We start from the raw sequence: 18623 nt of genomic DNA, 5'->3' as shown, positions 1-18623 counted from the left end.
TGATCTTGTCCATTTTCTGAAGCTTCAACTAAATAAATGGGAACAAATTAAAGACACAATTTTAAATGTGTTCTCTGCTAAATGGCCTGCTATGTGCAGACACAATACTGGTTCATCCTTTGACTTATGTGCCTCTTTTATGCTTGAATAATTCATAGGTCAGTGTTAAGTGGCTAGAAAAAATACAAATAAATAAACTGCATTCCTTTGAAAATGGTTTAGGCACAGGCTGGACTGAAAATAAGAAAAAAGAAAGAAAGAAAAAGTTTGAAAGCTCACTTGAAAACCTAAAGAATTACTGCTCAAGACTACTTTGAAAAAATTACAAGAAAGTCTTGCTCCTTGGAAGCAAAATATAAAGAAATGAGGGGTGACTCAAGACTTTTGCGAAGTACTGTGTCAGATGAATCTAAATAACTCATTGTTGCTTCCGAGACAAATATGGGTTGATAAAACTAGGCATTCCTTTTGTTTTCAAAACGCATCCAGTAGTTTGATGCTCATTATTGCATTTTTGGAAATTCCACCATCTTTCTTCACGATCTATCTAGAATGGTGTTTTTTTTTTTTTTTTTTTTTTTTAATTGCACGTTTTCTGTGATTTGTGCGCCCAAATACTCCTTGCTGAACACATTTCACAGGCTAGGCTGTAAATTATATAGTTATAAATAGACCGTAAACGCATTGCAGTCAATGATCCATACATTCAAATGATATGGTTAAACACAAGTGTTGCTAGCGTGTGTTTTTAATCCATCACTGATTTCATAAGCGATTTTGAAAACGCTGTCAAGATAATTAACTTCCTGCTCTTATGCCCACAAACGGAAAGTGCTGCTTATCAAACCTTAACGTATGCAGGTATTCATATCCGCGATAAGACACTGACACTTTGTATATTTCACTACTAATAATGTGGTTGCATGTAACTATTTGCCTGTAAAACGGAATTTGAGCGGAAACGGAAGTATGCTACGGAGTATTATCTTAGTGCTGAGTTTCCACCCACTTCCTCCTCTTACCAATGAGCAGTGCCGGCTTGGATTCCTCCAGGGCCGAGGGAGTTCGCGGGAAACCGGTTATAGTCGGGATGCAGCATACATAACTGGGGAGTAGAACGGCTGCCTTTGTTAAAAACTCCGTGTGCTATTACCGATCAATTTAAAGCGAATGCGCTTAAAAACGGAGCAGTGACAGCTTTGTTTGCCCTTATGCTAATATCTGACGCTAGTTAGCGGGTTGTCACATCGTGCTTCACACGACTGGACGGGAAAAAAAATAATACGACTGAATAGGAAGAGACAAAGAGGTGCCGCTGTCAGGCACGGAAAGGACTAGTTAAAATGAGTGTGTTCAATTTAGACCGGTTCCGTTTTGAGCGGAACCCAGTCAACAAGGACCGGGATAACGGGTCCAAAAGTCCAGAGTCTGAAAAGGAGAACAAGCCAGGTAACCAGCAAGCTACACGTAAGGGCTAGCTTTGCATTGCTGATAGCCTGATGTGTTAAAATGCTATCGTTAGCAGTACCTGTAGGGCTGTAACGCGGTTTTAACAGCTCAGCATGGCTTTTCCCTGGAGCAGTGCTAAGGCCGATATTTAGAGATTAAGGTCCCTGTGTATGGCTGGACATCACAAGACCGAATATCACACACACACACACACACACACACACACAGCATAGAAGGCTATGATTAATACCAGCAATGTGAAGGTATTTAAGAAATGCTATTGGAGCTTTGAGATGATGCCAGTCTAATCTTCATCTTTTTGCAGTATACGCGCACTAAACTGAATATTATGAGGATATGTTGCATGCTAATATATCTAGCTGGTCCCTTGCATATCCACCATCTTCAATTTCAGCCTTCAGATGCTTAAGGGAAGGTTCCATTTATTGGCATATATTTGACACCAAATTTGCAGTATCACCTGATGCATTAAAATAACATTGATGTACAGCTCATGATGAAGCCATACTCTTAAGTCCGAGTTAAAGAGCAGAATATTGAGAAACTAAACTAGCTGCTAACTTTGCATAAGATCCAGACAACATATTCCTTACAAACATTTTTTAATATAGCCAATGTAATCCGTTTGCCTCCTGAAAATCTGCCAACATGTTTCTGCCTTTGTTTTCAGCCCAGATGAAGCCTGTCAAAACTCCACCAAAATCCCACGCCCGAGGAGTTGTTTTTGAGGAAGTCTTTACTGTTGATTTAGACGAGGACGAAGTCATTTCTGAACCAAAGACCAAGATATCATTAACACCAAATTCCAAGTGTGTACATGCTAAATTTATGTATTCAGCCACTCATCTGCTGCTTATATTACAGAGTTGTTGTTTTTCCTCTATAGCAATCCTGTAGAGAAGGTATCCCAAACTATAGTGTTGGATGATACAGACGATGAAGACAATGAATTGGATGACAAAACGAACAGACTACTGGATATGTTTCCTCAGTTGACAAGAGTGGATGCACTGGAGGTGAGTCTCAGTAAACAAGGAGATTTTTGTATCTTTACACATCAGTTGCATTTGAAGCCAAAAATGCTAATTTGCAAGGATAAACCATTGGAGGGAATGCTCTGATTTTGGTGTAGAGTAAGGATGGGTACCAATTTCCATCCATCCAGTCTCTTCCGCCTATCCGCTTTCTAGTTTCATTAGAGATGAACCAACATAAGGGCCAAACGTTTGTATCAGCAGACACTGGCCTTGTTCGCCGCCACTGCTCTAATATGTTTGCTGTTTATATTTTTGTTTTGCATCAAAGATGGTGTGATGAAGACCTAAAAGAATTAGTTTTGTGGTAAATATTTATTTGAATAAAAGGAAGGAATAAAAGCAAAATTCAAAAAAGGCAAATGCAATTTTATTATCAGTAACAGCTGTTGGCCAAATTGTTATTTAAAGCAGTGGTGTCCATATTGGCCCAGAATTTCACAGTTGGTGCATTGATACAGCTCCTCTTAAGGATTTACTTATCTATCCAATACTTTCCTGGTGCATTATTGTGAATAACTAAACCCACCCCTCCTCTGAGAGCAGTAAAACGGAGTTTATGAACTACAGCACAGATTATACTCTGACCATTTGGGGCTACGTTTTTGAGCTGACGTTTTGCTCGTTAAATAATCAGCTCACTAATGTTTACTTTTGATTTTCATTAACTCATATTCGTGTACCGTTACTTGATTTAAATTGGTGTGTGGGCTCTAGACTGCTAGCATTAATAATTACTTCTTGCAAAGGAATACCAAAACTAAATTAAATTTTATTTATGTAAGCTTTAGCAGTTACTGTGTATTTAAAAATCTTAATTTCTCTAGTACCAATAGCAGAACCAGCATAGTCAGAGTAGAGCAATGCTACAGTCTAATGGTTGTGTCCTGGTGCCTGTTTATTACTTTGTTTTGGCACAGTTCCCAAATGTAGACCAGCTTTATGCTAAATTTATAATGATGATTAAAAAGTTGTATTTGTATATTAGGCACCTCTAATTTAGTCACTGTTCATTTGACAGGGTCCCTTCTGTTTTCCTTTCAGATTGTTCAGAGTACAAGCACACTGGATGGAGCTGTAGCTACCTGCCTTTTAAAATACGGAGATAAAGAAGGTAAGTATTTCTTTCACTTTTCATAAGCACTTAATGGCTAAGTTGATGCATTCCTGTGAACCATTCTACCATGAAGGTTTATAACTAAGAGGGAAATCCAGAGTTTTTCATGAACCTCATGTATAGGTGTATAAAAGTGATTGTTAGGTTTATTAGGTGTGAAAAATTATTATTCCAAATATGGGAAGATGGTATTGTAAAGATACAGTATTAAAGAAGAGGATCTTTTTCTTAGTTAGTTGGGGTTTTTTAAGAGCACTGTCTGTTTTGTCTTCTTAGCCTCAAGTCAAAGCAGGAAAAGAAAGCAGGATGGAAGCAGCAGTTCAAAAGACAGTGGTGAGATTCAACCTAGCAAGAAGATAAAACCATCAGTGGTAAGCCTTCTAACAGTGTCTTTATGTTCTCCGATTGAGAATATGTGCTTCTTTGCAACATTATAATAGTGATTTCACAGTCATGATACTACATGAAAAAACTGCTGTTGGGCTGCTTTTGTGCCCAAAAGGTTGTTTTGTTGTTGTTTAGTTTTGTTTTTTTAAACAGAAAAAAGTTTAGATTAATGTTTATAACAACTGATGAGGGCAACAAATGCAAATTTCAGGTTTTGGTGATTTGAAATGGTAAAGCTTGTACCTTTGTTTTTTTTTCTTTTTGGTTGTTTTGTTTGTTTGTTTGTTATTATGTTTCAATGGAAAGGTCTCTGAAGGGGAAGAAGATGAAGGCAAAGAACCCAGCTGGGAGAAGCAGGAAGCAATGGTCAGAAGACTGCAGAAGAAATTTCCTGACCAGGACAAGGAGGTGAGGACACATACTGTCTGTAACACAGTGAGAGATTTCATACTGGGAGTCATTTTTGTCCAACATGACTGTACTTGGTAGCTGAGCATTTACAGTTGAGTTCAACATGTGAGCCCAGCCAACAGTGTCTTTGTCCAATTATGTCAAAGCAAAATGGTGAGAAATGGAAAGTCAGTTAGTTTCAGTACTGATCTGTAGTCTGTTGTAGGAGCTGCGGATGGTGCTGCAGGAACATGACTGGAATGTTGAAGATGCTCTGCAGGTCCTACAGATGTTCTCAGACACAGGTGCAAAAACAACAGCTGTCATCTGAATTTGACCATTGTTTCACTTACAACGTGCAGTATATATGTACTTTGAATTTTATGTAGAACTGCTTAACTAATCCTAAACTTATTTGTTTTCTGATATCAGATAATGCAAGTTTCAGCTCACATGAGTCAGAAGGAAAGAAATCTGACAAATCAAAGAAAAAAGACAAGTCAAACAGAGAGCTGGACCACCAAGAAGATCAGGAAAATGGTAAAAAGAGGAGCGACTATAAGGACTTTAAAGCCCATGTCAGTGAAACAGAAGAGGACAGTACAGATGATACAGATGTTACAGAGGACAGTGAAGATTATTCTGACTCAGAAGGCAACAAAGACTCCAAAAACAGAAGTAGAAATCTCACTTTGTCTTCATGGATTGTAAAAAAATCTGATTCAGTGGCTTCATCATCTTCTGCCAGCACAACTACTACCTCTTCCTCCCTGAAGCCATCCTCTTCATCTGTTGCCCAGACTTTGTCCAGATTTGCCAGTGGGACCAGCATAGCTAAGAAGCAGGCAGCAGAAAGAAAGAGGCAGGCACGTGCCTCAGATGAACATGTCAGCTCTGAGGGGGAAAATGACTATGAAGATGCAGTAAGCAGTGAGTTTGAGGACTCAGATGATGAGCTGGACTCAAAAGTAGGCATGACGGAACTGAAAAAGGAGATCCTTGCATTCTTTCAGAATGCCTCTTTGGATGAACTGTCACTGATTTCTGGGTGCTCCATTAAAAAAGCACAGAAAATTGTGGAACTGAGACCCTTTGACAGCTGGCAAAGCTTGGTAAGAGGCCAAATTTGCAGATATTTCTAAAGAAGCAAGAAACCTTGAATAGATTTCCAGCAGGTTATTTGTATTAAATAAAACAGTTTGCACAAACTTTCAGTAAGAGAAGACAACAAAGAGCTGCATTTATAGTCTGAAATCATCTGACTGAATGCCAGAAAAGACATTGTTACCTTTCATTCATACTAGATTTGCTTGTTGATCATGTTACACTAAGGTCTTCTGCATAGCGGTAAGGCCTTTATTACAGTCTGACATTACAACACTTTGATATACCCCAGCAGTTTTTCTTTTTCTAAACACTTCATCGTCAGAGGGTAAATATGCAGTGATGGAGATAAGGACATGTACAAATTGATTGTGCTGTAATGACTGCTATTTATGTATTGTCGTATTGTGTGAATTGTTTCCGTATTTATTTTTTTTAATCCTGCAGATTGAAGTCCTCCATAAGGACAATGGACTTTCAGAAGATTTACTGCCAGGCTGCAGAGTCGTCCTCAAATTGAGGAAGGTTGTCCTGGGGCTGATGTCCAAATGTCAGACAATTTCATCAAAAATGGTCAAACAAGTCACTGAAGTGATGGAGAAAGGCACAGGGGCCGTGAAACAGCCCAGTGTACTTAACAGCCAGTGAGTATAGTGTAATTTCTTATTCTTTACTATGACCTAAAACAGCATTAGATTATCACATAAGGCATAAAAGTAACTATTCCTGAAGTCAATGTAAAGATATTAAAAAAATAAAAGCTTGCCTAAGAGTTCAGGTGTGTTGGCAGTTAGTGGGCAGCCTCAGACTACCCATCAACCTGCAGAGTGTCTATTGTCAGATGGGCACACTATCAAAAATATGTGATACATCTGGTCTGCGGGTTACTCTTGGTGGTCAACCAGCCAGCATTCGATTGACATACAGTATCATCCATGTCAAGCACTGTGCAGTTGGGATTTTGTAGGACTGCACGGGAGCACTTTTGAAGTGTTTGGAAACCCCTCTCGGTAGGCAAATAACTCCACAAATTCCATTGTGGTAGCATAAATTAAGCATAAAGGTGGTCTGTTATATACTGTATTTTTATGCATGTTTGCACATGTTTCAGTAAATCACTGCACCTGTTCCCGTTTTCTTAGCAGAATATAAAGTGGAGTGGTTAAAGGTTTTTGGGCAGAATTTCTAACCAGAAAATTGAAAAACTTTAGTGAAAAAAAATGATTAGATACAAATTTTTATTCAGAGCAAGATTTATCAAAAAGTCTTTCTATAACTTTTTAAATATTTTAGTTTCTCCCTTTGTCTTTACAGTGGATAAAACAAGCAAAGGTGTTACAAAAATAAGAGCGTGTAATGTGCTAAGATGAAGAAAGAAATGTGAATTTTTTTTGTTTGTTTTTTCTGTGAAAGCTGAAAGGTCTTCAACATAACACTCAAGTGTTTGAAAGAAGTGCAGGATTTGTAAACACAGTGGTTCTACCAATGTAGCTGCCTGAGGTGACTTGTAACCTCAGAATGAACTTGGTTTTCACTGATCTTATAACAGTTTTTATGGGGTTTTTTTCTCCATAAATTAGGCATTACAACTTGATGGGTGACTCAGTGTGTTAAAAAAAAAAATGACAGACCAAGTTCTTCTTCTCAGTTTATTGTTGTTGCCTTTCAGGTTCCAGCTGAAACCCTATCAGCTAATTGGGCTGAAGTGGCTGCTGCTTCTTCATGAACACAAATTGAGTGGTATCCTCGCAGATGAAATGGTAAGCCAGCAACCCTGTGACCTGCAGGATTTGAAGGTGTCAAATCCCACAGGTTCCATGTATATTTTTTTTCTTGGTGCCAAGCCATCCTGGAGGTGAATAAACATGTAGAAAGTATAAATAAGGATACTGAATTAAAGCAGAAAGTTAAATTTGTTGTTTTAGCTCAGAAATTTCAAGAGAACTTTGATTTGTAGAGTTCAGTAAAGGTGCAGTGAGTCAACGTTTTGTTGTTAGTACTTATGATAAATGGTACAAAACATAAATGTCTAAATATTGTCCGCCTGTTGTTTTATCTTTTGTGCCTGATGTCTGATTGTACTTTTTTCAGGGTTTAGGGAAGACCATCCAGGCTATAGCATTTCTAGCTCAGTTGTACCAGAATGGAATTGAAGGGCCTCACCTCATCACTGTGCCTGCTTCTACACTGGGTAATGATCTCCACATACCAGATGCTTTACCTTTTCACTTTATACCATATAATCTTACAGCATGCACTTGAATAATAAGGTAAAACATAACAGTGTTATTTTCTAAAGCTTTGTATATGTACAGATTTTTGTTGTTGTTGATTCAGACTTGAAATATTGAAGTGTATTTCTTAAATCTTAATCTTTTTGTCTTAAACAAAACTTAAGGAGATAATTATTTGTTTTTGTTTTTTTTTCTTTTCTCTGTCTTGTAGATAATTGGGTCAGGGAGATGAAACTCTGGTGTCCGGACCTCAAAGTTCTTGTCTACTATGGTAAGGTTATAGTTCATCTTTTCTCTTTAAACCCAAAGTTTTTACTGCAGTGAAGTGTGTACAGAGAAGGCTCAGAGGGAGTCAGACTCAGTTTATGTTCATTCACCGATCAACAGTAACCTTCAGTAAACCCCATGATGAGCTATGTTGGTGATGAGTGTTGCTAGAAAATGAAACGGAAACAAGAAAGTCAGGTTCAGGAAGGTTCATGAAACTGAGCTATTACACTAGGATTTGTTTTGTGGAGGCATAGTGTTCACATATAAATATGCATAATCTCTGTTGATAGTTGGAAGGTTAGTTCGAAGCCATGTGTGGTATACTGCCTGTTGTGTGCACTCGCACCTTTTTTAAAAAAGTTTCCACATTTGTTTAATCCTTAAATGTTTGTATATGCCTGTATTTGTTAGCTTTTCAGGCATTTTAGCAAAAAAATCTGTGAATATTTTCTCAGTTTGCAAGTGTGTGTGTGTGTGTGTTCTTATAATCTATATAGGGTCTATAGAAGACCGTCGCTACCTCAGACACGACATCCTCAATGGAGATGTTGACTTCAATGTCATTGTGACCACGTAAGCAAATGCAGAATTAGTCATCATTATAGCATCATACTCATCATGGAAGATGCAGTCAAGTATGAGCTCCATGAGGAACTTGGAGCAACCTTTTGCTCAAAGTTTTGCTTTTGTTTGATCTGGTTTTACAGATATAACTTGGCCATAGGAAACGACAGCGACCGCAGCCTGTTTCGTAAGCTGCAGCTAAAGTATGCTGTGTTTGATGAAGGCCACATGCTGAAGAACATGAACACTTTGCGTTATCGGCACCTCATGGCTATTAATGTAAACTGAACTCTATCTACTCGTGTTTTTCTACAACACTGGTTTTTCCTTCATGGCACCTAACAGGGTTCGGTCTCTGTGCCTCTTTCTGTGTAGGCAGAGCATCGCTTGCTGCTGACAGGAACTCCATTACAGAACAACCTCTTAGAGCTGATGTCTCTTCTGAACTTCATCATGCCATCTTTGTTCTCCAGCTCCACTAGCCAGCTCTCAAAAATGTTTTCTATGGTAAGTGTCATTCAAGTTAAGTTTGTTTTGACAGGAGAAAATATTTATTTTTTTCTTTAACTCTTATAGCACCAAATAACTGCAGGGTCATTACAAGAAGATGCAAGTCTTTTCTCCTTCTTTTTATGATTAACTATAATTCATATCTTCTCATATTAAAACAGAATAGCTTAAACACCTCAAATCTTGCATATGGTGCTTCATAAAATAACAATCTTTACAAATACACTTAAGCTTTTGACCTTAAGTGACTCTTCACCATCCCCCCCGTGTCTACACTTTATTTTCAGGAGTAGACAAATTTCACGGTCTTATGCTACAGAGATTAAAATGATGCAAGAAATACAACCAAAAACTGTTTAGTTGTAAGGTATTCCAAAATTTTAACTCCCACCTGACTCAAATTGCTTGTTACGTTGTGTGTTAGAAATCCCACGAAGAGCAGAGTCGTTTTGAGAGGGATCGTATTTCTCAGGCCAAACTCATCATGAAACCTTTTATCCTCCGGAGGATCAAGAGCGAGGTAAGTTAATCTGGGAAAGTTACACATTTGTACTGTGAAAATATTATGAGTGTTTCAAGTATCTGAAAGGAGAACACTTTTGGTTTTCCCTCTGAAAGCCTGCAATACAACTTAAATTGTCCAAGATGTGTTAAACCCTTAATGGTAATAAAGTCCAATGACAATTAATTAAGTTAGAATTAAGCCAAAAATCATGCATTTTCTATTATAAATAAGAACCTTTGTTGTATGTACTATATCTTACTTAGACAGCTACTGGCCAGAAGACACACTCCCAGGAAAAAAAAAACACATTATATGCATTTCCTTCTGATAGTCATTATAATGATTAAAAAAATAAATTTATACACATTATAGGTAATAAGTAATTAATGTCTTTCTTTTTTCCCCCAGGTCCTCCAGCAGCTTCCAGGAAAGGAAGAGAAGGTGGAGTTCTGCTCAATGAGTGAGAAACAGCAGGCTCTGTATCAGAACCTTTTTCAGAAACTCAGATCTTCCACCAATGGCGAAAGTAAGCATCATTTAAAATCTCAGGATAATAATCTACAGTAAGCTAATCTGATGTTTAATCCATAATTTCTTACATGCATTTTCTCTTCAGAGCGTGAGTTGTGTAATGTGATGATGCAGTTGAGGAAGATGGCCAACCACCCTCTCCTTCATAGACAGTACTACACCACTGAAAAACTCAAAGCCATGAGCAAACTTATGCTCAAGGTAAAAAGCTTCTCCCTGATAACAGTTGTTTGTGTTCTGTGTTGTTTTGTTTTTCTTGTTAGCTAATCTGGCCAAACTCATGCCAAGACTGCGAGGCATCCATCCACATTCTCTAAGAATTGCTAATCTTCCTACAGCATTGGCCCGATTTTAGTGAAACTTGCACACAGTGATCACCTAATGGGTCTTTGCTAGATTGTGTTCAAGTACAAGGTCACATTTGTGGTTTTCACTGGCTTTTAATTCACATTAGTTTGTGCAATAAAATCAAACAATGACAGAAAACATCACTTTCTGTACTTTACACATTACAGTAACCTGTGAAATTGTGATGGGTTATGAACTACAACATTATTGGCTTTCTGGTTTTTCATTCTGTTGTCCAGAACTTCTCCAAGTTGTGGTCCAGCGCTTAGTTTGCTGAGCTTGGCTCATAACACCAAACATTTGGATAGCTTTGCCATTACGTTCGTAATGTATTTGAATTTTGGTCAATTGTAACTAGTTGAATTGTCACCCCACAGTTTTTGTGGCATCTTCACACCAACACAAGCTGGTGGCTGTAAAGATGTTGCATTAGCACATTTTCTTTTCACTCTTCCCTCTGTAACATTTTGGGTTGTCTCTCTTTCTCTCTCCTCAGGAGCCAACACACTTTGATGCAGATCCTGCTCTGATACAGGAGGACATGGAGGTGATGTCAGATTTCGAGCTGCATTGTCTGTGCCAGCAGTATTCCTCCATCAGCTCCTACCAGCTTGAAAATGATCTCCTCCTTGACTCTGGAAAATTCCACCACCTTACAAAACTGCTGGCTTCACTTAAAGATAAGGTGGCTACAAATGTACCAAACCATTTCTCTGTGTGTTTTTCATTTTGGGGCACAGATTTAAGATTTTATAGCACAACTTTCCTTTCATCATACAGGGAGACCGAGTTGTATTATTCAGTCAGTTCACCATGATGCTAGACATTGTAGAAGTGCTGCTGAAACATCTTAAGCATCGTTACATCAGACTGGATGGATCCACACCCATAGCCGACAGGTCAGCTTTGAATGAAGTCAAATCATTGTAGCTAAAAAGGCACCAAGCATTTGATGTTGTCGGTTCAAAATCGTGTAAAATGTACCCATAAAATGTGTATCCACGGTCCCATAAAATTCCTTATTGCACTCCATTCTTTCAGGTCCTCCAGTGACACTGTTGCATCTGTGTACATTTTAATTGCAAAATAATGTATTCAAAGTTCAGTGCTACTTATCATCACTCTGTGCATGTGGCCAAAGGGATTATGTATTAAGGTTAACTGAATTTGGCTCTCAGGTCAAGTCGCATCACAAATCCAGGTTTTGGCCATAGCTCAAGAACCTTTAACCTGCTTGTTAAGTTGAAATTACAAATGAGTTGAATGTAATTGTAAAGGTCGAGTGTGTACAGACTTGGATGTCTGTAAAGACACTTTGACTGGAATTTATATTACATTACAATAAAAGCACCTTAAATCCAAGCACATATGCAAAAGCTTTTGGTTAATCTTCAGCTGTTACAAAAATTTTAGTACATCTGTTTTTGTAGCATCAAGGAAAAAAATGACAAATTTTGAGGGAAATTGAAGCAATTTCTGTTCAATTCAGCGTTTACCCACCTGTAGCTGCTACACTGTTTTTTTTTTTTTTTTGTCCTTCAGGATCGTGTTGATTGATGAGTTCAACACAGACCCTGACATATTTGTGTTCCTGCTGTCAACCCGTGCTGGCGGCCTCGGCATAAACCTGACCTCAGCTAATGTTGTCATCCTGCATGACATCGATTGCAACCCCTACAATGACAAACAGGCAGAGGACAGATGTCACCGTGTGGGCCAGACCAGGTTAGATGGAATCTGTGTGCAATCCTAGATATGTTTTACCCAGTGATGTCTTGTAATTGTGTCCTATGTCAGTAACTGGGCATAAAAGATTTCTGTAATATGCATACAGATTGTAATGGGAGGTTAAAGACTGTGGCTGTTAATTGCAGTTTCAGGATGTCCTGGGCTGAAGTGTTTCTCTTAGGGACAGTTCTTAATATATAGTGTGTAGTGATGGATCTTCCTTTTTCTGTGTGTCAGAACTGTACAGGTGATTAAGCTGATCAGTAAGGACAGCATAGAGGACTGCATCCTGCAACTGGGCCACAAGAAACTAAAGCTGGAGCAAGACATGACCTCAGCTGCACAGAGTAAGGAAATATTTACGCATACGTACTGTACTCATCTCGACTGCATGCAAACCTTTTCTCTAATTAGATAAATGCATTTACTTTAATTTTCAAGATTAACATTTAATATACTCAAAAGGATTGTGGAAAGGAAAGTGTGCCCAAAGTGAGCTTGCATTCTGTCTAGCGCAGTCAGCTATTTAAAATTCCTTTTCTAATAAGAAACTCTTGCAAAACCTATAGTTCATCAGTACCAAAAAGGTCTGGCAGATTATTGCCGCGCTTCCCAGCGAGATGGTCCGAGTGTTGATAGTTCTTCGGTAAAACTCTTTCCTCCCCGACACTCTGCACAAGCCCAGCCCCTCTCTCACATCTGTGCTCTGCAAGCAGGCACACTCTTGAGTTCTCCTGCAGTACGTAGGGAGACGCATGCCTTTTCTACAGTAATCTTAACCTCCTGAGACCCTGCGTCCACATATGGGGACGTTACATTTTGGCTTTGCTGCACCTTATACTTCATTGTGCTCAAGAGTATTTTATACTTTAAGTCATGTTGTTTTTGTTGTGTTATGCTATAAAATAATCCTAGTGTCCACATCTGAGGACATCTTTTTTTCCTCACAAAAGTATGTAACAACCATGTAGAAAAATACAACTTCTTGTTCTAAGAGGAAGCTTAGTGTATATATACATTTCAGGTCCATCTAATCACAAATATCTGGGAGAAATTGAAAGTGCATCGTAAACAGGAGCTCAGGTCTCAGGAGGTTAAAACATGTTAACTCACTGTTACAGCTGCAGATGTTTGATAAGAGCACTTCTTATCTATTTAATCCCTTAACTGGCTGCTCCAAAATCACCAGAAACACACACACACACACACACAATATAAGTGGCGTAACAACAGCGTACAGTGATATTTTCTGTGTAATGGTGCATGTCAAGCTCACCATTACGTACATATTTACATCTAAACGGCATATAATACGAGGACGAGCTGAGAATAAAACGTAACACGTACCATGAATCGCCGGCAGAGTACAGCTGTTCGTTCGCAGGATTTTTCAGCGATAAAGCCGGTCGAATAAGTGACGAAATTCTCTAATAAATAACAATCCACTCTCGAGAGTAATTTAGTCACTTCGTTGAATGAATATAGTCTGTGTTTGATGCATTCTGACAATCCGTTGGTGAGAAAAACTATTGTAAACACTGTTTACGCACGATGGCGCACACATTCTTACTACCTGCTCAGTTTCACACACGGAGGATGCACTGATTACACAGTTTATGCATTCATGTGAAAACACACCTCATAGCGCCATATACCCATGTGTCAGGAATTTTATTGGCTATACAGCTGTGGTTTTGGATTTTGGGTCAGAGTTGATCAATAAGAACGATTGGAGAACATTTGGGGGCATGTCCAGAGAAGTCACATGATGCTGTCTGCTTATTATTGGCAATGGAAAATCTATTTCATAACATGATTGGCCAAATGAGGTGTGAATCCAATTCTGAGGGTCTAGTCTGTCATATAAAAGCATCGTAAGGGCGGAGTGCAGCGTTACTGTGACGCTGTGATTCAAAGTCGGAAAGCAGTACAAACGGCCCGCCCGCGGGCCATTGCCAGTTAGTAGGTTAATAAACTAGTACATGGCTATACTATAGTATTGTTTGGCCTATTTGTACTGTTGGGGATGAAATTTAAAATGATAGGATGATTTCATAAGGCATTGTAGGTGCATAAGGGGAAAAAAACAGGTCATGCTGGATATCTATACTGACATGAACTGGATAATGTGTTAGAAAAGAGAGGATGCAACATCATTTGGTGGAAATGAAAATTGTCAACATGCAGAGAGCTGAATTCAAAGACATGCTGAAAATCAAAAGGAAAAAAATGATGTAGCGGGGTAGTCCATTTTGCAGAAATTTAATTGCAGCAACTCAAAATGGTGCCTAGTAGTTTGTATGGCCCCCACATGCCCCTAAATGAGACAACAGATGGTGTCCTGGGGGCTCTCCTCTCAGGTCTGGACCAGGGCATCACTGAGCTCCTGGACAGTCTGAGGTGCAAACTGGTGGCATCAGATAACTTAAACATAATGTCCCAGAGGTGTTCTATTGGATTTGATGAGGTTACAGGCAGCATAAAATTCTCCACAGCTTCTCAAGACCCTTTCAAGTCTGTCACATGTGCTCAGGGTGAACCTGCTCTGATGTGTGAGAAGCACAGGGTGTCAGTGGTGGACCTGGTGTTTTATGGCAAATACCAGTGGGGCTTCGTGGTGCCGGGCAGTGAGCATAGGGCCTATAAGAGGACGTCGGGTCCTCAGGCCACCCTAACAAAGTCTTATCTGAAAGTTGCTTATTCTACCCCTCCTTGCAAAAAGGAGCAGATACTAGCCCTGCTGATGGGTTAAGGACCTTCTCCAGCCCTGTCCAGCTCTCCTAGAGTAACTGCTTGGAATCCTGAAATCACCTCTGTTTTCTTGCAACTGTGCTGGGAGACACAGCAAACCTTCTGGCAATGGCATGTATTGATGTGCCATCCTGGAGGAGCTGCCCTACCCCTGTAACCTCTGTAGACTCCAGCTATCGCCTCATGCCTCCAGTAGTGACTCTGACCCTAGCCAATTGCAAAACTAGTGAATAAACAGAAAAGATGAGGAGGGAAAAAATGTCAGTGGCCTCCATCTTTGTAAAACCATTCCTGTTGGGGGGATTGTCTCGTTGTTGCCCCTCTAGTGCACCTTAATTTCATTAACACCCAAAACAGCTGAAAGTGATTAACAACCCCTGTTGCTACTTAACTGACCAGATCAATATCCCAGAAGTTTAATTGACTATATTCTGATTAGAAAGTGTTCCTTTAATTTTTTTGAGCAGTGTATATCATGCATATTTTTTAAAACCTTTATTTTACCAGGTAAAATGTTTGAGAACCAGTTCTCATTTACAAACATGACCTGGCAGACTTGAAGTTTTCTAGTTAAAAATTAGATTATTGTCATGAAGTAAAAGGGGTAAAATGCTTTTATGTGTTATAGGTGTAAACATGCTTTAAGCAGGTAATTTTAGCCCATTGCTAGGTGATTGCAAGGCAGCATGATAATGTCATATCATCAAAGAAAGAAAGAAACTGACTTACTTATGGGGCCTACTTGTGTAAGTACTGAGTTTGGTTGCTCAATTCCAAATCATCTAGAAGGAATTAATGACCAAAGAAAGAAACGCAAAGATTTCCTGTACTATAGCAAAAAATCCATTGAGTCAATTCCAAAGTGGACGCTCACTTAACACTGTTCTCCCTGTTAAATGGTTTACATCATTACCAAGTTTGGGGGATTTGGATATTTGTTTCAATGGACAATACTCCTTGATGTTCTGATGCGTCTCCCTCTGTATCTTTTTGAGTGAGGACCCATAATATGTGTTCACACTCTGTTGCTTCTTTCTGTTTCTGAGTGATAGTGTTATAAAGCACTTCCTTTAACTTTTGGATTTTATCATTTTTCTGGAGGCTTGTGGAGGGTGAGGCAAGTCTTTTAAGTGGTTAGGAGGATAGATAGATAGATAGATAGATAGATAGATAGATAGATAGATAGATAGATAGATGCAAAAATAATAATTGTAATAATTTTTTCTTTAGGTGGCGAGGGGACCATACCTGAAGACATGGCATCTTTGATAAAAGCCTCACTGGGACTGTGATGCACAAACATGTGACACTTGAAACTGTACAAATGCATTTTTATGGAGCCTCGTGGGATTTTGAGAAGACTTTGAGTATTCTGACTGAACAAACACCGTTGTGTCTGTACTTGAGAACTGCTGTAAACCATATACTGCCATCCAAAAATTGAAATCTGAGAATTCAGATTTACAGTGTGGCATGGCAGCTGTGCCTAAAACACAGTTTTTACATACGCACAGTTTTTTCTCTCACTTTGACTACAAGACCAGTATAAACAACAATTTAGCCTTCTAAATATTATGCACTCCATATTTTGTAAGCGTTCCAAGCAGTGAAAACATGAAAGAGTGTGGTCTTTAAAACTTCAGTACTAAAGGGTGCTTAGAGTGCAAATCAGACTTTAGTTGATGGAATTAAAGAGTCATTTAAGTTTAAATGCATGCAGTGTTGCACTGCTCACATTCAGATAAAAGTAATATACTGAAAAGGAAAACGATGCTTACTTGCCAAATTTTTATTGGAATATTCCAAAATCTAATACTTACCAGAAAAAGGTTCAAGCATGTAGAACGATGGATATATTTTTACCTGTCATTCCATACAATGTTACATGTTTGTGTGTTTAAAAAAAAAAAAAAAATTCCAGTTTAAATGACAAGTATACTGAAAGTATTGCTATTCATTCACCGTTAATTCCTCTACCATTTTTATTTGAACGTTTGTATTTGGATTCTCTGTCAGTGTTAAGTGTAAAGTCTTACGTTTCATCCTGTTGTCATATTCTAAGTAAATGTTTAGCAAAGGCAGAATGCATCCAGCATACAAATAATTCAGACTTTTCTGGTATGTAAGCAAGGAAAACAAAACTATAAAAAACGTAAAGGAGAATGTTTTAAAACTATGGTGCTTGAATTTGTTTCATAACTGTTTCTACTCCTTTAAATATCGGGGGTCCAGAAAGAAAACTTTGGGATTTAAGGAATCAGCTGCTGCATTCATATACTGTTTAAGTAGTTAATGTGTTGTTATTGTAGAAGTGTTACTGTAAAAGCTTTTACTAAAGTCATTTGTATGTTTTTTAGGTTTCTGTTAAAACTGAAAAATAAATATTGGAATAATTATTTGGGTGGTGCTTACAGAAATTGACCAAGAGAGGGAGCCAATAAGATTTTATTTATTTTGACTTTTTATTTTATCATGTATTAATTCCTCTGGGAACCTCCCAAAGTCCAAAATTGTCTGTCTCCCAAATTAATCTTGGTATATACAAAAAATGCAGACATGTACTTGATGTTACAACATTTGGAGACGTAGTTAGAAGACGTGCTATAGCTTCTTAAATTTTGTCAAATCAATTGCATTTTAATTATGAGATGTAATCCAATATATGTCTTGTAATCCAGAACACTGAAAAATGTTTCTAGCTATTTGAGTAAACTATCAAAACATATTAACAAAATCTAATGTGCAATGGCACACTTTATTATAATGTATTCATGTCAAAGAATGAGGAAAAACAACTTCCTGTCTGAAAAAAATGTCCTCAAATACCCCCTCAAAGTGGAACGGCTCTGAAAGTTGCCCATTTTGCCAAGTTGTGCCGTCATATATGGAAATCAAAAGAAGGACTTCCTGTCTTGGAAAGCAGAACCACAAAAGGGTTTGAGTACTTTGCAAAAGTTTGAGCTGCCACTCATTTCTTTATATTTTGCTTCCAAGGAGCCAGACTTTATAGCAATTTATTAAGTGGTCTTGAGCAATAGTTTTCCAGGTTTCTGAAGGTCTTTTCATACAGTGTCCAACCAGACACTTACTCTAGATGGCTTTACCTTGGCTTCCAGTAACGGTGAGGAATATTGGAGTCATTTTTGACTAGGATATGTCCTTCATTGCACATAATAAACAAATATGTAGGACTGATTTTGTTTTGTTTTTTCCATTTGCACAATATCCCTAAAATTGGTGAAAAGCTAATTCATGCATTTATTACTTCTAGGTTAGACTATTGTAATTTATTGTTATCAGGTCCTGAAAACTCCATCAGTTTATCCAAAATACTGACGGGGACTAGAAAGAGAGAGGATATTTCTCCCCTTTTGGCTTCTCTTCATTGGCTTCCTGTTAAACCTGAAATTGTATTTAAAAAGGTCTTGAATAATCAGGCCCCACCTTATCTTAAAGACCTCATAGTACCACATCACCCAATAGAGCACTTCATTCTCAGATTGCTGGCTTACTTGTGGTTCCTAGGGTATTTAAAAGTAGAATAGGAGGCAGAGCCTTCAGCTTTCGGGCCCCTCTTCTGGGGAGCCAGCTCTGGGAGGCAGACACCCTCTCTACTTTTAAGATTAAGTTTAAAACTTACCTTTTTGATCAAGCTTCTAGTTTGGGCTTGATCAGGTGAC

At 38.4% G+C, this 18623-nt stretch overlaps 1 protein-coding gene across 2 annotated transcripts; it reads left to right on the top strand.

The window, feature by feature from the left end:
• The first annotated feature begins 979 nt into the window (after positions 1-979).
• On the top strand, positions 980-16871 carry smarcad1a (SNF2 related chromatin remodeling ATPase with DExD box 1a). Of its 2 annotated transcripts, none has more exons than XM_030737962.1 (23): positions 980-1467; positions 2141-2279; positions 2357-2486; positions 3549-3618; positions 3898-3992; positions 4315-4416; positions 4625-4703; positions 4831-5510; positions 5950-6146; positions 7172-7262; positions 7594-7693; positions 7948-8007; positions 8504-8579; positions 8714-8849; positions 8946-9077; positions 9505-9600; positions 9994-10111; positions 10202-10317; positions 10961-11149; positions 11245-11363; positions 12007-12189; positions 12430-12539; positions 16174-16871. In XM_030737962.1, the coding sequence occupies exons 1-23, from the start codon at positions 1344-1346 to the stop codon at positions 16233-16235; spliced, it is 3204 nt and encodes a 1067-aa protein (XP_030593822.1). In that variant the 5' UTR covers positions 980-1343; the 3' UTR covers positions 16236-16871. The 2 variants fall into 2 exon arrangements, with proteins under 2 accessions (XP_030593822.1, XP_030593823.1); XM_030737963.1 differs by having other exon boundaries at positions 982-1449.
• Positions 16872-18623: the final 1752 nt, after the last annotated feature.

The sequence above is a fragment of the Archocentrus centrarchus genome, chromosome 9, assembly GCF_007364275.1.
Source record: "Archocentrus centrarchus isolate MPI-CPG fArcCen1 chromosome 9, fArcCen1, whole genome shotgun sequence".
Lineage (NCBI taxonomy): Eukaryota > Metazoa > Chordata > Actinopteri > Cichliformes > Cichlidae > Archocentrus > Archocentrus centrarchus.
The sequence above is the reverse complement of the archived record's forward strand: the minus strand, read 5'-3'. Positions and strand labels throughout refer to the sequence as shown.